Source organism: Laccaria bicolor, genomic scaffold (genome assembly GCF_000143565.1).
Source record: "Laccaria bicolor S238N-H82 LACBIscaffold_5 genomic scaffold, whole genome shotgun sequence".
Taxonomy (NCBI): Eukaryota; Fungi; Basidiomycota; class Agaricomycetes; order Agaricales; family Hydnangiaceae; genus Laccaria; species Laccaria bicolor.
This window is the reverse complement of record NW_001889876.1, coordinates 105566-121553: the sequence shown is the minus strand read 5'-3', so window position 1 is coordinate 121553 and position 15988 is coordinate 105566. Positions and strand designations below refer to the sequence as shown.

General features: G+C 48.8%; 6 protein-coding genes across 6 annotated transcripts; 4 read left to right on the top strand and 2 right to left on the bottom strand.

Moving 5' to 3' along the window:
- Window positions 1–2412: 2412 nt before the first annotated feature.
- LACBIDRAFT_313443 (uncharacterized protein) lies at window positions 2413–3123 on the bottom strand (the record flags this gene model as incomplete). Its single annotated transcript, XM_001877242.1, has 1 exon — window positions 2413–3123. One exon carries the CDS (start codon window positions 3121–3123, stop codon window positions 2413–2415), a length of 711 nt encoding a protein of 236 aa, XP_001877277.1.
- Window positions 3124–3358: 235 nt separating this feature from the next.
- On the top strand, window positions 3359–4189 carry LACBIDRAFT_323917 (uncharacterized protein; the record flags this gene model as incomplete). The annotated part of the gene is made up of 1 exon (XM_001877615.1): window positions 3359–4189. One exon carries the CDS (start codon window positions 3359–3361, stop codon window positions 4187–4189), a length of 831 nt encoding a protein of 276 aa, XP_001877650.1.
- A 574-nt stretch (window positions 4190–4763) lies between these two features.
- LACBIDRAFT_313442 (uncharacterized protein) lies at window positions 4764–6169 on the bottom strand (the record flags this gene model as incomplete). Its single annotated transcript, XM_001877241.1, has 3 exons — window positions 4764–5754; window positions 5801–5863; window positions 5937–6169. 3 exons carry the CDS (start codon window positions 6167–6169, stop codon window positions 4764–4766), a joined length of 1287 nt encoding a protein of 428 aa, XP_001877276.1.
- A 2028-nt stretch (window positions 6170–8197) lies between these two features.
- LACBIDRAFT_313441 (uncharacterized protein) lies at window positions 8198–8479 on the top strand (the record flags this gene model as incomplete). Its single annotated transcript, XM_001877614.1, has 1 exon — window positions 8198–8479. One exon carries the CDS (start codon window positions 8198–8200, stop codon window positions 8477–8479), a length of 282 nt encoding a protein of 93 aa, XP_001877649.1.
- A 1070-nt stretch (window positions 8480–9549) lies between these two features.
- Window positions 9550–10566, top strand: LACBIDRAFT_323915 (uncharacterized protein; the record flags this gene model as incomplete). Its single annotated transcript, XM_001877613.1, has 5 exons — window positions 9550–9617; window positions 9836–9917; window positions 10241–10262; window positions 10392–10432; window positions 10465–10566. The coding sequence occupies 5 exons, from the start codon at window positions 9550–9552 to the stop codon at window positions 10564–10566; spliced, it is 315 nt and encodes a 104-aa protein (XP_001877648.1).
- A 1379-nt stretch (window positions 10567–11945) lies between these two features.
- Window positions 11946–12239, top strand: LACBIDRAFT_313440 (uncharacterized protein; the record flags this gene model as incomplete). The annotated part of the gene is made up of 3 exons (XM_001877612.1): window positions 11946–11969; window positions 12019–12128; window positions 12182–12239. 3 exons carry the CDS (start codon window positions 11946–11948, stop codon window positions 12237–12239), a joined length of 192 nt encoding a protein of 63 aa, XP_001877647.1.
- Between the last annotated feature and the right edge of the window lie 3749 nt (window positions 12240–15988).

Genomic DNA, 15988 nt, shown 5'->3' with positions numbered 1-15988 from the left:
TTGTCCTCAACCACATCCATCCCCAGCAACGACAGCCCACCGACCCACAACGACACGACACACGACGCGGATGGCACAACAACACAACAACACAACAACACAACAACACAACAACAACAACACAACAACAACACAACAACACAACGACGACGATGACACAACGACGACGACACAATGACGTGTGAACGACGTGCGACGTGGACAACACGACAACACAACGACAATGACAACACGATGACATGTCGACAACGCCCGCCGACGAGACAACAACGAGGTGACAACAACGCCCAAGGAGAACGAAAGGCAACAACGATGCGCAACGGCAACAGGACGGACGACGACGACACGACGATGATGACACAACACGCGAGGACGACGACAAAACACGCGACACGAGGACGGCGACACGACACGATGCGAGGACGGCGACACGACACGACGCAAGGACAGCGACACGACATGACACGAGGACGGCGCGACGCAACACGAGGACGCCGACACAACACGACGCAATAACACGTCAACGATGCGCGCCAATGACCACACGCGAACGAGGATGAGGGCCCAGCACCACCATCCCCTCCCCCCTCCATTACTCACCATTCCATCCCCTCACCATTACTCACCACTCCCTCCCCCCACCCTTACTCCCCTCCCTTGCTGCTCACCACTCCCTTCCCCCTCCCTTGCTCCCTCCTCCTCCCTTGCTGCTCCCCACTCCCTCCTCCTCCCTTACTCCCTCCTCCTCCCTTACTCCCTCCTCCCTTGCTGCTTACCATTCCCTCCCCCCTCCCTTTCTGTTCCTTCCCCCTCACTTTTTGTCCCTCCCCCCTCCCTTTCTGATCACCACCCCCTCCCCCTTCTCTGTAACATAGAATGTAGTAAAATAAATTTATGTAGGTATAAAATATACTTTGTTTTTGAAACCTCAATGTCTTAAGGAATTTAGCATAAGGTCTGACCAGGGCCTGACTTGTTTAGATTTACTTATAAGAATTGCAGACTGGACACTGAAAGTCTGTTGGAAGTTGTGCCTTTTTTGCTTAGAAGTCCATTGAAAGTCCATTGGAAGTCCAGTGGAAGTCCAGCAGACTGAGAACTTAGCAATTATGATGGTTTCTGCCTCTGTCCGTTGGAAATCTGATGGAAGTCCAGCGGACGTCCAACGGACACAGAATTCCGGCCAGTCCAACCATTTCTTGCTTCTAAGTAGTTTGAGTGGACTTTCACTGGACTTTGCCTGGACTTGCAGCGGAATCCAGTCATGTCCAACGGACTCCGACGGTCTTCCGATGGACTGTCCACTGAGTCCATCGGAAATGGCAGGGTCTGATGAAAGTCCGTCGGAGTCCCATGTCCAACGGACTCCGACGGTCTTCCGACAGACTGTCCACTGAGTCCATTGGAAATGGCAGGGTCCGATGAAAGTCCGTCGGAGTCCATTGGACAAGCAGTGGGAGTGTAAAGTACTGGGTAACAAGGAGATGAAGATGGTGGGGCGCCATGAGGTGGAATGAAGGGAGAAGTGTAAAATGTGATGAGGTAGTCAAAGATGGGTGAGCAGGTATGAAGAAATGGAATGTGGAGGGGATGAGGAGAGTTGAGATGGGTCCAAACAGTGTTTGCACTCTGTAACTTTCTTTTCTCCACAAAACAATGTCTACCGGCACACCAAATGCCTGCATTTCATTGCATAGGTCAGTCTTTCTCACATACCTGTCATCCTATTCTCTAACGATCCACCTTTTACAGATAAGTACAATTATTTCATTCAATTTAAGCCACTGAATGTTAAATTCAATAAATTGCGCCCATCACCGGATTCCAATACTTTACCCTCCCCGGGTTATTCCATATGGACTGCATGGAATGGGAGGTGGATTCCAGGAATGTCAGATGGATTCCATGGAATGTCAGATGGATTCCATACTTCTCCCAGATGGATTCCATACTTTGGCTGATGGAATCCATACTTCTCCCAGATGGATTCCATGGAATGTCAGATGGAGTCCATGCTTTTTCTAGATGGATTCCATACTTTGGCTGATGGAATCCATGCTTTTTCCAGATGGATTCCATGCTTTGGCTGATGGATTCCATGCTTTGGCTGATGGATTCCATGCTTTGGCTGATGGATTCCATGCTTTTTCCAGATGGATTCCATACTTTTCCAGGCTTTTGGTGGGTGGATTCCATGGAATCTCCAGATGGATTCCATATGGAATGAGTTCATGGAATCATAATTTTACACTTATAGTATACCATTTTCAGGGTGGAATCCATATGGAATCCATATGGAATAACTCTATGGAATAAAATTCTTGACTTCATGGAATAAAATTCTTACACTTAAAAATAGTCTGTTGTTGAATTGATTGACATAATACAAAAATATGACCTTTTATCTACTAATCAATTATCATCACTACCAGCATCATCATCACTATCATCACCATCACCATTGTCTCCTTTTTTCATCTTTTCTTCTCTCTTTTTTATCTTCTCAAGAACATATCGGGTATGGTAAAACAACATTGCATGCAAAAACCAATTGAAATTGTCAACAGTCATCCTTTTCAAGATAGAGTCAAATCCCCCAAGCCACCCATTCAATTGTTCACATGCTTGAGTATTAAATGCTCGTTTCAAATATTTTTCCCCGTCTTTGGTCTCTGCTTCAATAACCAAATTAGGTGCTGACCCATCAAGAGGAGCAGGGTTGCAATATTTTCGGCAGATCATATCTGTAGTGCGATGATTGATGTAATGATATGCATCAACCATAAGTCGGCTAGTCTTGCACCATTCATCCCAGCTTCCATTTTGAATGCTTGTTCTAAGAACCAGACATGCCTTATCAATGCATATATAATCAGGTCTTGTACTTTCATCTGGAAATGTATCTTCCATAAACTTTAAGATGTTTGTTGGTGACTCAGATTTTGCAAACTTGACCCATGCAATGACAACACCACAAGGTGCACAAATTGTTTCCACACAATAATAGCGTTGAGGACTGAAATAATTTTTATTTTCTAATTCAGGAGCCTCTTCATCATGGGGTTGAACATTTCTGGGAACTTCTGAATTCCATGCAAGATGTTCATTTGGTCGATTTAGCATTCGTCGTACTCCAGCCAAACTTGACTTTGTTCGAGACTGTCTATAGCGATGCCAGTCATTGCGATGTTCATGACAAGCTTGAGTTCCTTCAACCTTGTTATTTTGACAATCACGAACACAACAACGGTTACGAAATTCTCTTTCATGGATCTGACAAAATGATTCTCCTTTTCCACGAGCATTCAAAAGTGGTTTTGTACAATTATCAAATGCACAGTGAGTTGGTCCCATAACAATGCCATCCATTACAACCATGTTCACCATGGCCGGTTGGTTTGCAATATCGACATCCATTGGGTCATCTGGTCCTGCTAAATTCTGGAGTTCATCAGCAGGAGGTCTTATCAGTGCCCCCCTAATTCCTGCAGGAATCCGGTCATTCCTGCGGATTCCGGTGGATTCCGGAGGAATGAAATTTGGCAGGGAGGCCTGCTATTTTTGTCATTCTGGTGCCTTACCATTCCGGCGGAATTTGGGCATTCCGGAATTGACACCGGAATGTTCCGCAGGACTGACAGGAACGGAATGGAACGGAATCCGGTTCTTTGTTTGTTTATTTTACTTCTGTTACCAAACAACGGCAACGTTACCAAACAAATGCAATACCCTTTCCTTTCCACCCACCACCAACCACATTGACAACAGCGACAACGACGACAACGCCACACGACCAACAACGGCCACGACCACCCCAGCAACAAACGGCGACGACCACGGCCAGCGACGTGGCAACGAAACGGACAACGACAACGACAACGACGTGGCGCCAGCACCATCCACGAGCGCCGACCACCATCCACGAGCACCTCCATCAACCAACGGCGACCAGCGCCCACCACTATCCACGAGCGCCCACCACGCGAACGCCGCGATGCCACGTCACCAACCAAACGAGGCCCCACGGCACCAACGATGGCTCCAACCACGACCACCACACCAGCCAGCCACGAACAACACACCACGCACCCACCAGCACCCTCAAACAACGCCGACCAGCGCCCACTGCCACCCAGGAGTGCCCACCACCACCACGATCAACAAACGGCGAGCAGCACCCCACCAATGACCACGACAACGACAACGACGACACGCGACGACGACAACGCGACGATGACAAAACGACGACGACAACGCGACGACAACAACGCGACGACAACAAAACGACGATGACAACGATGGACGACGAGGCCCAGCACCACCCCCTCCCCCTTTATCAGTCCCCACCACTCTCTCCCCCCTCCTTCAGTCCCCCTCCCACCACTCCCTCCCCAGGGCCTGCCCCACACCATTGCCTGTCCCTCCTCCCTCCCTTCCTCCCCCTTTCTTATGCTGATCACAGCCCCACACCACTCCCTGTCCCTCACTTCCTTCCTTCCTCCCCCCTTCCTCCTCCCTTCCTTCCTCCTCCCTTCCTTCCTCCTCCCTTCCTTCCTCCCCCCTTCCTCCCTCCCCCCTTCCTCCCTCCCTCCATCCCTTCCTTATCCTGATGACAGCCCCACACCACTCCCTGTCCTTCCTTCCTTCCTTCCTCTCCCCCTCCCCCCCTTTCTTCCTGCCCCTTCATTTAACTTAGAAAATAGTAAATTAGATGTATATTTGAATTTTAATATATAAATTTTATAAGAAAGTGTTGATATCCTTTAAGTCAGTGTGAAGAAGTGTATATTAGTGTAAATGTATCTAGCACAAAGAGAAGGTGTTGTATCTGTTGTATTCTGGTCCCATTCCTGTGGATTCCTGAGGAATCCTGAGGAATCCTGAGGACTCCTGAGGAATCCTGTCCCATTCCTGAGGACTCCTGAGGAATCCTGTCCCATTCCTGAGGAATCCTGTCCCATTCCTGAGGAATCCTGTCCCATTCCTGAGGAATCCTGTCCCATTCCTGAGGAATCCTGTCCCATTCCTGAGGATTCCTGAGGATTCCTGTGGATTCCTGTGGATTCCTGCAGGAATGGGTGGGGCACTGTAAAGTACTGGTTGGCATGGGCGACATTGGCGTGGGGGACGTTGGCGTTGACGTTGGTGTTGACATTGGCGTGGGGGACGTTGGCGTGGGCATGGGCGATCGTGTTGTTGGCGGTGTTGGCGGTGTTGGTGTTTCTGGCGTCGCCGTCGCTGTTGCTGGTGTCGCTGCTGCTGGTGTCGCTGCTGCTGAGGTTGGCATTGGCGTCGTCCCCGTTGTTGTGGTTGTCCCCGTTATCGTCGTCGTCGTCCGCGTTATCATCGTCATCATTGTTCCCGTTATCGTTCTCGTCGTCGCCGTTCTTGTTGTCGTCCCCGTTCTTGTTGTCGTCCCCGTTCTCTTCGTTGTTGTTGTCGTCCCCGCTCTTGTTGTTGTTGTTGTTGCTTGCTTCCTCCCCAGGTGAGTTGGAGGCGGCACTGGCGTTGTCGTCGTCGCTGGCACTGCTGCCGTTCATGCTGGCACCACTACCATCCTCGCTGCTCGTTTCGGAGCTGTCGCTATGGGCGTTAACGCCCATGCGTGGCTCCTTTGCGGGGGCAGCATCGTCAGGACGACGCTGCCTGGCGCTAACGATAGCAGGCGGGGGCGGCATGTGGGATGCACTGGCATCCTGGATACGTTCCGGGGGGGTGACGGCCATTCCGCTCTCAACGAGCTTCCGCTCGGCCCTAGCAATGTCAGTAGCGGGGGTCGAAAGAAGGGGGAGGGGCTTACGGGGTTAGTTTGGCGGGAGAGGGCTGCTTGGCATCCTCTGCCGCTTTTTGGGCACTTGTTTTCCTGTAATCGGGCGCCATCGGCGTTATCGATGGTGAGTGATCGACGTGGATGTCGATGTGGATGGGGTACATACCTTGTTTTCTTCCCTTTCTTAGCCTTCCCCCCTCCTTTCTTCCCCACCTTTGTCCCTCTCGTCACCGCGTCGGGCTGTGCTGGCTCGTCGGACTCGGGGTCGGTTTGGTGTTTCTTCTGGCGTTTGCTTGCCTGGTCGCCTGCGTTCGATGGCCCTCGCTTGCGGACAGGCGTGTGAGCGTGTATGTGGCCGCTGCGTGAGGCTTTGTCGTTGGCGCGGGTGCGAGGCGGCATGGTTTCGTTGTCGTCGTAGAGGGCGGTGGTCGTGGTGAGGTGGTGATGGTAGTGGGAAGGAAGTGACGTGTCAATGTTTGAGCCACAGATGTCACGTTTGGAACGTTCTGGGCTGTGGGCAGCGAAGGGGGGTTATATAGTGTTTAAGTTATACCTATAACAAAGCCCTTATAGCTCAGTTGACTTGAGCGTTGCTCTTGCTCTCGTAGTCTCAGGTTCAATCCTTGAAGAATGCAACTTTTTTTCTTTACTATTAATATAGTAAGAAGACTATAAATACTATTGGGATGGTATTCAATACTTTCTAGTACTGTTTATAGTATTCTAATGGTACAATGGTGATGGAATCCACCTGGAATCCACCTGGAATTGTTCCATGGAATCCACCTGGAATGCTCCATGGAGTCATTCCATGGAATCCACCTGGACTGTTCCATGGAGTCCAGGGTGCATATGCTCTCATTCCATATGGAGTCCAGTGGAATCCATCTGGAATGGTGGTGGATTCCACATGGAATGATCAATTCCATGACCATTCCATCATCATTCCAGATGGAATCCATGACGTCTATGGAATAAGAAATCAGCTGAGGCCCCAGCCAATGTTGATTCCATGGAGTCCATATGGAATTATCCATGGATTCCATGGATTCCATATGGATTCCATATGGAATAACCCGGGGAAGGTAAAGACCTCCCGGATTCTGATCCCTGTGGGAAATCACTCAGTTTGGGTGCTTCTAACCTGATAACGACATCTTGCCTCTCACCATGAACACTCCCCATCCTTCCCTGTCATGTCATTGCTGCAACTAACCCCTCTAGGCAACACAACCAACATGGGACCACATCGAGTGTGGATCCCATCCCATTCTCGCCTTCAAGAGGCTACCACCATGCTCATGCACTGTCATTTATGAAGTGCAAAACAAAATGCGCCGGTAATCAAAAACGATGTGCCACAAGCCACGCCTGGGAAGTTGCTGGGAAGTGGGGGGTAGTTGGAGCACAAGAGAAGGCCTGTGCAGCAGGGGAGCTCAAGGTGAGTATGGAAATTCAACGACGCATGCATTCACTGACTTGATTTCTGCATCCCCACACTTCCTCTTGCAACTTAATCTTGAACATGATCTCGAATCCAGTACTTCATCATGCCCCACTGATTCCTGCAGGAATGGAGCCATTCCACTGGAATCCGCAGGAATGGCGAGGTCTTTATTGTCCCCCACAGATTCCTGCAGGATTCTTGAGGATTCCTGAGGATTCTTGCACAATCCCAGGACTGTATATTGGCTGATGTGCCAGCCAATTTTTTCAGTCCTGCGGGGGTACATTCCTGAGGACTGGAGACAGTCCTGAGGATTTTCAGACAGGATTAGTCCCAGGAATGGCCCATGGGCATCAGCCCCCCACCAGGAATGTCGATGGCGCCCACAAAACACCTATACCACCCACAAACGAGCGGCAAACAACGAACCCACCCCCTCTGGCACCCGAAACCCATCAACGATACCAGCCCCCACCCTCCAATGACGACAACAGCAGTCAAAGCGGCAGGGGAGAGGAGAAATGGGAGGAGGGAACAATGTGCCAGGTCACATGGTCACATGCACCTTCCCCTTTTGGTTGTGATCTGGGAGATCACGTTAAATCAGCCCACATAAGTCACTTTATCCGTACCAATTTACAGGGGTACTGTAAATTTTGTAAAATTGCCTTCCACCAGATTCCTCACTTGACATCCCTGGCGGCCCATCATCGATCATCTTTAGCTACCAAGCAACCAACAACTTGCCAAGTGATATATCACTTGTTGCTGCCTGCAAATACTCATCCACCCCTCCTCATTTCCACTGCCAAACACAGGTGCATCAGCCTCGATCACCTCGAAATCGCCTTCTGCTCGTCAGCACTCAGCAGCAAGATTTCGAACAATGCAGGGCTGCCCAAGTATCAAAAAACCCAAACTCCCTACTCGAAAGATGGTATATATCCAGTTCAGAACAGACAACCTCCTGCCAATCCTTAATGCTGTTGAGGTCCACAACTTTGTGGTGGTCGGCTCGTCCTCAAGGTTGCTTCTCATTTTCTGTCTGCACTGTTGCCGAGGGTGTTGTCTGTGGAAAAAAAGTGCCAGTTGATACCAGCTCCCCCATCATGGTTCCAGTTGACACCACTACACTCAGATGCTTCATGAATGTCATCGGAGAAACCATTGGTGAGCATTGCCCTATCAAAATGTCAAACTCAACCCCATTCATGCTGATCCTCCCCTTCTCCATCCAGTTGACGACTGTTGAGGTTTTGTAAACTGGTATCAATCCCATTGATCTCCTCACCCCTTATGCTCGTGATGGAAAGATTGGTCTGTTTGGAGGTGACATGCCAGATTCACCTACGACACAGACAATGACTCATGTTGTGTTTCAGGCATCCTCATGTCCAACTTCCTCTACACAGTTCCCTTCATGGACCACTTGCTTTCTGGCTTCAGTGACACAGCTCCTTGCTTTCACAGTCTACTCTCCCCTTCTTTTGTGGCCATGCCACACACTTCACCGAGCACTCTCTTGTGACTAGCATCAGTTCTGAGCATTTGGCCTGTGGTTACCTCAGCTCAGCTTGCAGCAAAGTTGAGGTATTGAAGACTTCAACTCTGATTGTGGGTTCCGGGACTGCACATTCGGAGATTTTGACAATGGCGTGCATGTGCGCACGACTCAGCAAGACAGCAATCATGGAATTGAGCAGTACATGTCGTTCTGGCATTCTACATACTTTCAGCATGTACAGGGTGAGATGCCATTGAGGTATTTTTTTGTGTTTGTTGGGGTGCATGCATACAGGAGTAGATGTAGCTTATGTATCTCAAAAATCTAACATTGCTCATTTATGAATATCTGGAAGACATTGGGAAGACGTGCCAAGCTTCTGAATCGGTGTGGTGAGGGAAATAGATCTATGATGCACTTCATGAACAGATTTACAGGGAAGGAATGCTTGGCCAAAGGTTTACTCACCATAAATCCAGTTCTGGAGCATGCCAGCTCACTGTAAATCAATCACTAGGGTCCGGCTTGCTGTAATTTCAACCATTCAGCTTCTGGACTGCACCAGCTCACTGTAAATCCCAGTAAATTGAACCTGATTTACTGTAAATTCCAGATGTCTAAGTTCTTATGGCTTCTTACCTAGTGCTTGGAAGTCCAGTCTTGAGACTGAAAAAAGACTCAGACTGAACCGGACCCAGACCGCTCAAGTCCAGTCTTCCGTCTCTCACGATTTTGGAAATTTCAGGACCAACAAAAGACCAGTCTAACTGGTCTCAACCAGTTCTTGTAACCAAACACAAACACAACTCATAACTGAACTGTAACGAAATGCAAACTCCTCCTACCACCACCATCCCCATCACTGTCACCACCCTTTGTGACCACCACCTCACAAAGTGAGTGCCCACCATGGGAAACAACATTTAGGGCCCACACATTGACCGCCACCTCACATGCTGGAGGCTCAGCTACAACACCCACATGGCCACGACACGCCACAGCCTCCACGATGACCCCTGCCGTTGCCTCTCCACATCACCTATGGCCGCCACCCCCCACTACTGGCATCATCTGCACATGAACGAGGACCCACGAGGTTGATGCAACAATGCAGCACGTCCGTGCTGCATCGTCTCACTGCCACGTTGTTGACAGCGACATGGCAACGAGCATTCATCGCTCTGGGTTATTCTGTGGTAAGTCCCCCACCAACCTTTTATCATCTCTCACATCAATCCCAGTGCCACGTTGCCAGACGATGAATGTGACTGTCCACCACCCCCCTCGGCGATCGACAACCACCCACATCCCACCACCACCACTCACCACCAAGATCTGGCGATGACTGTGATCGCCTACCACAACTGACAACTCCCTCCAAGGTGCCACATTGCTGACAGTGACGTGGCAACCAAATAATGAATGACGATATCATTGTTTGTTGTATCATACACAGTACCACCTTCCTCCTAACCCAGCTTGCTAACAATGTCCCCACCCCACCATGACCACTGCACAGCACAACCACAACCAGGCAGCAGGTACGCGATGCACCAGCAACGATGACTACAAACACGGTCCCTGACAGCACGCTTGTCAAACAACAGGGGTATGAGTGTATGTATAGAGGGTGTTTATACATGTAGAATATAAATGTAGTTATTCCATAGTAAACCCCTTGCTCACTACCCTCGAGACCGGTCTGGGACTGGTTAGAAACTGGTCTGAACCTAGTGTTTGCAGGTCTGGTTCAGTCCAGTTTTTTGCCCCGAAAACAGGCAACCGTGGACCGCAACCAGTCTAGGACCGACCCAGATATTGAGGGAGCCGAACCGAACCACCTAGGACCGGTCTTTTGCAGTCCATGGACTGTGTTCAAACTGATTCAGACCGGTCTTTTGCATAAAATTTATTGTACCAATATAAACCATTTGTATCTCAATTACCATTACTCTAAAAAATAAACTGGTTATATATCATACTAAAACATATAAATACCCATTATTCTACCAATTCTTAAGAAATTTAATGAATGCTTGACATAGTTATGACTGAAACCAAATTACATCTCATAAAGACTTGGGCACAATGTAATGTGGCAACTGTAAATTATTTGATGCATACCATATATTGATAGATGGTGAGTATATTTTCATACTTAAAATGTCAATATCCAAAAATTGAATCAAGCAAAATGATGAAAGTTTGAGTGAGTTAGAATTAAAGTCATTCTGGTACAAGTTGCACAAACAAGTATTTGTGCCAAAATGAATTTGGTTATATCTTTCTCAGTTCTTAACCGTTTTTGATGAAACAAAAACCCAATTAAAGGTAATAAACATGGTTACAAGGGTATGTAACGCGCGTGACCGTTTAACCGGTTGCAACCGATTTAAACCGGTCTTTGAACAGTTTTAAAAGATTTTTGAAATGAGGCAACCAGCAACCGGACCAACCCCAAATTGGGGCAACTGCAACCGAAAAAAAGACCGGACCATGGTCTGGTTCAGTCCGGTCCACCGGTTTTTTTCAGTCCTATGGACCGGACCTGTAAACACTATCTGAACCGCAACTGGTTCAGACCAATCTTGAGACTGCAAAAAACTGCCCAAGACCACTGTGAACTGGTTCCCATCGGTTTGGTCCAGTTTTTTGAGGCATTTCAAAATATAGGGACCAGTCTCAGTCTCGGTCTTGCCAAAAAAAGTCAAAAGACCGGACTGGACTGGACTTCCAAGCACTATTCTTACCACAACTTACCCACCTTATTCAATACATGGTTTCTGTTGGTTTCCTGTGTGTTAATTCCCATGTGCACCTGGATTCATAACATGGATAGTTAGGGTCCCCTTCAGACAACAGAAAGCCTTGAAATATATATATATACTATTAATGGCTACAGGGACTACAGTTGTTAGCTCAACCCAATTTGATGAGAAATTGTAGACATGACGTGACATGTTGCTTCTATTTGGTGTGCATGTGGATGTTTTCCCATCAACAAGCACACAACGTTCAATGTATGTTGCAACATTGTCGCCCTCTGAATAGCTGCCTACCCATTGACATGGTGAAATTAACCGCATGGATGACCCAACCAGACGACCCAACACAAAACAAAGAACCAAGTTCCAACATCCATCATTGTGGCTCACTGTTGGATTTTGTTTACTATGGATGTGGCTCATCATTGGTGTCTCACAAACACTCTGACAAGGACAACGATGGGAGTTGCATCACTTTGGAAGGTATTTGCCCACTATCCTTTCTTACAGATGCTTTGACCAACCATTACAGCTTGTTGATGCAGCAGCAAAGCTTTGGTCATTGCTGCAGTTTGCAGTTGCTGAAGGCTTTGACACCAACCGACATGGTACCCACACGATCGTTGTGGGCATCAATGCAAGGTACATTGACTTGCTCCTCTCACCTTCTTCTTTGCTAACATTATTGTTCAAAGTATCTGGCTCAATGAGGCCCAATTCACTCACACCAAAGGCGGTTGCTGGTATCAGTGAGGCATGAAACCCAAGCTGTGCACGCTCTTTGAGAAAATGTGCCGACTGCTCTGCTTACCATTCACCATTGTTCTGGTGTTTTATGGGCCTGGACGACCATCTCGAAAACGAGGTGATGTCTTGACTGCTGAGCACTGGGCCGAGGATCCAACCAAAGAGATAGTGGATGCCTTTGGGTTCAGAACTCACCAGGTGGTTTTGTCTTTTCATATGGTGGAGTGTATAAAAACTAAACAGAAACATGAATGGGCCCTGGGAGAGGTGGAAGCAGAGCTTGCGTATCTCAACAGCATCAGCATTCTGGATGCTGTGATGACAGAAGATGGAGATGCACTTGTGTTTGGTGTGCAGGTGGTAATTCACAAGTAGGTTCTTCTTCATCAACATTGAGCTAAACGATGCTCACACATATTGACAGACCTCACCTCAAGGGAGAAAAAATCAAATGGGATGGTGATACCATCAAGATTTACACATCCACCATGATCTGTTCTACCCCCTCCATATCCCTCACTCAGGGTGACATGGTTTTGTATGCCTTACTCTGTGGGGCGACTATGACAGCGTAAGTGAACCAATGAAGCCGAAATATCTGTTTGACTTTGTTGAACAGGTTGGCCTTAAAGGTTGCGGGAAGGTTACTGCACAAAAACTGATGGGAACTGGGCACAGCGATAGCTTGCTCAATGCCACTCAGTTGCTTTCACAAGATAATCTCATTTCCTTTATTGTTGGGTGGCGGGCTGATCTCCATGCTGAGTTGTTGAAGATTGGGCAGTTGGCTGTTGCTCTCGCAGTTGACACTTTTCCTCAATTAGGTGTTCTCATGAACTACGCCACGCCCCTAACATCAAGCACCCTCGGCAGACCACCCAACGCGAGCCAGTCATGGGTTTGGCGTGTGCCTGACCTGCCACAAATCGCATGGCTCTGCAAGCAATATTTCAGGTGGCATATATCTGACACCATTAGTAAAAAATTCCACACTCGAATTTGGGATGGCATTTGTGTTTGCCGACTGATGGAGGTGGGTTCCATCCCCCCAAACTGACCAAATCAAAGCTTACAATGTTTTCCTAGCCAGTGGATGAGTACAAGGTCCTCCGCCAACACATAGAAGACAGGATAATCCACCAGGAATGTGTTCATTCCTTCAGATCACAAATGTTAGAACTGGACGACTACTTGCCTGTACTTTACCCTCCCCAGCTTAATCCATATGGAATGCATGGAAGGGGGGGTGGATTCCATGGAATGGCTGATGGATTCCATACTTTGGGGGGATGGATTCCATACTTCCAGGGATGGATTTCATACTTCTTTCAGATGGAATCCATTCTTTTTTAAGATGGAATCCATCCTTTTTCCATATGGAATTCAGTTGGAATAAGTTCCCATTCCACACAATACTGGTAAAATTATGTACAAAAATGTATTATATAAGACTACACAATTTTATTTTACTACATACAATATTAAAGGGAGAGGGTGGAGGGAGGGATGTAGATATAGAGTGATGAAGTGAGGGGGAAGTGATGGAGGGAGGTGGGACTGGTGGAGAATGAGGGGGGAGGGAGGGGATGTGGGAGAGGTGTGGTGCAGAGTGAGGGAGGGGGGAGTGATGGGCATGGGGTTTAAGGGAGGGGGTGAGGTAGGGGGAGCTAATGAAGGGGTAAGGGGTTTGATAGAGGGAGCAATGGGGGAAGGGGGATGGTGGAGGGGTGAGCTATGGGGAAGGGGGATGACAAAGGGAGGAAGGAGGAGCTCACCTCGGCTCGCCCTTTCCCGTGTCCGTTCACGCTCGTCTTCATTTGTGGGCATCGTCAACACGCTCGTGCGTGGGCGGTGGATGTTGTTGCGTGGGTGTTTTTGTGGGCGGTGGGTGTTTTCATGTGGGCGGTGGACATTTTGCGTGGGTGGTGGACATTTTTTGTGGGCAGGGGATGTCGTTGGTGGGTGGTGGGTGGGGGACGTCGTTGGTGGTGGCTGTTGTTCATGGGCAGTTGACATCGTTGGTGGTGGGCATTGTTCATGGGCAGTGGACATTGTTTTCGTGGGCAGGGACGTCGTTTGCAGTCGCTGGATGTCCATGGGCGGTCGTTTTCGTGGGTGCTGGTTGTCGTTGGCGTGGGGTCATTGACATTGGCATGGGGTCATTGATGTTGGTGGGCGCTCGTTTTTGTTGGTGGGTGCTTGTGGTGGTGGGCACTCGTTGACGTTGGTGTGGTGTGTTGGTGGGCTGTTCGTGGTGGTGGGTCCTCGTGGCCGAGCAGATACGGCGAACGACGACTGATGTCGTCGTTCACTGTCTGGTTGCCACGTTGCGACGTGGCACCTGTGGTTTGTGTTAAAAAGGAGAGTGGGTGGGGTGATTGTTCCCACTTACCTGGGCTGGGCCCTCGTCACGTGTTGTCAGTGTCAGCGTCATTGTCGTTGTCGATGTCGCGGGCGGTCGTGGTTTGAAACGGTGGTGGTGGATGGTGGTGGTGGTGAGGTCTTTATTGTCCTCCACTGATTCCTGCCAGAATCCGGCGGAATCCGGGCAATTCCTGGAATTCCGGAGGAATCAAATTTGGCAGAGGGCCCTGCCAAATTGATCAAATAATTCCGGGGAATCTAGAACGGAATTCCGATTCCGCTGGAATGGTTCCTGGAATCAGACGGACGGAATGATGTCCGGAATGCATCCGGAACGGAATCCGTTGATGGAACACTGACAACGCCCACACAAATCAAGCGTCGGCGTTTGCTGAGACTATGGAGAATCGGGAAGTATTACTTCTCGAAAGGACATGGATAAGTATTACCGGGATTTTACGGCCTTATCTTCAGAATTGACACCTCTTAAGATGCTCGCTAATGATGTGAATCTTTGTTTTTATAGAGGAATACCGACATCTTTACGCACACGTATAAAGAAACACATTCCAGCTGCCAACCTCAAAACATCTTCGCCTCCCACGACTGAAATGCTACTCGGACTTTTACGAGCGGAATTTGATGAAGAAGACTTGGACGCAAAAACCATTTATGTTGGCGTGGACCTGGATTCGGATTCCGACTTGAGTTCTAGTGATTCGGACGAGGACATCAACAAGGTAGTTCTAACGAAGAAGAAGAAGAAGAAGCCGTCGAAAAAGGTAACATTCGAGAAGACGGTCCCAGCTGCACCTATAGTCGAGCCAGTCAATCTCAGCTCGGTGGATCAGCTTGCAAAACAAATGGAAGAATTGAGACTTGCTCACACTGAGATTTTGCGCTCTGTCAACAAAACTTTTAACGCTAACCAAAACTCTACGCAGACTAGCAGGGAAGCAAGATGTTTCTTCTGCGACTCAACAGGCCACCGACTTGGGCTTCAGTATTGTCCGGAGGTCAAGGTGTGTATCAATGAAGGACTCGTAGCTTACACCCCTGTTGGCAGATTAGCACGCGCAGACGGATCTGAACTCCCTCGGGCCTTCGGAAGCGATGGGGGAGTCGCCAAGGTCTTGCGAGAACAGCACGCCGCTTCGAGCCATTTAAAAGGTAAGGCCCGGGAGGTTTCAAGAGACCTACCTCCCCATATGGCCAATTACGCGGGTCTGCTATTTGACGGTGAAGAAGTTCTTTCTTCGGACGTGTACAATGCGTCGCCCTCCTCGGTTGTACCCGAATGGCGTGCGCCTCCTTCTTCAGCTCTAGCCGTGACTCGATCCCAAAAGGACAAGGAAGCGTGTTTCGATCCAATCAAACGTCCGGAGAGACGA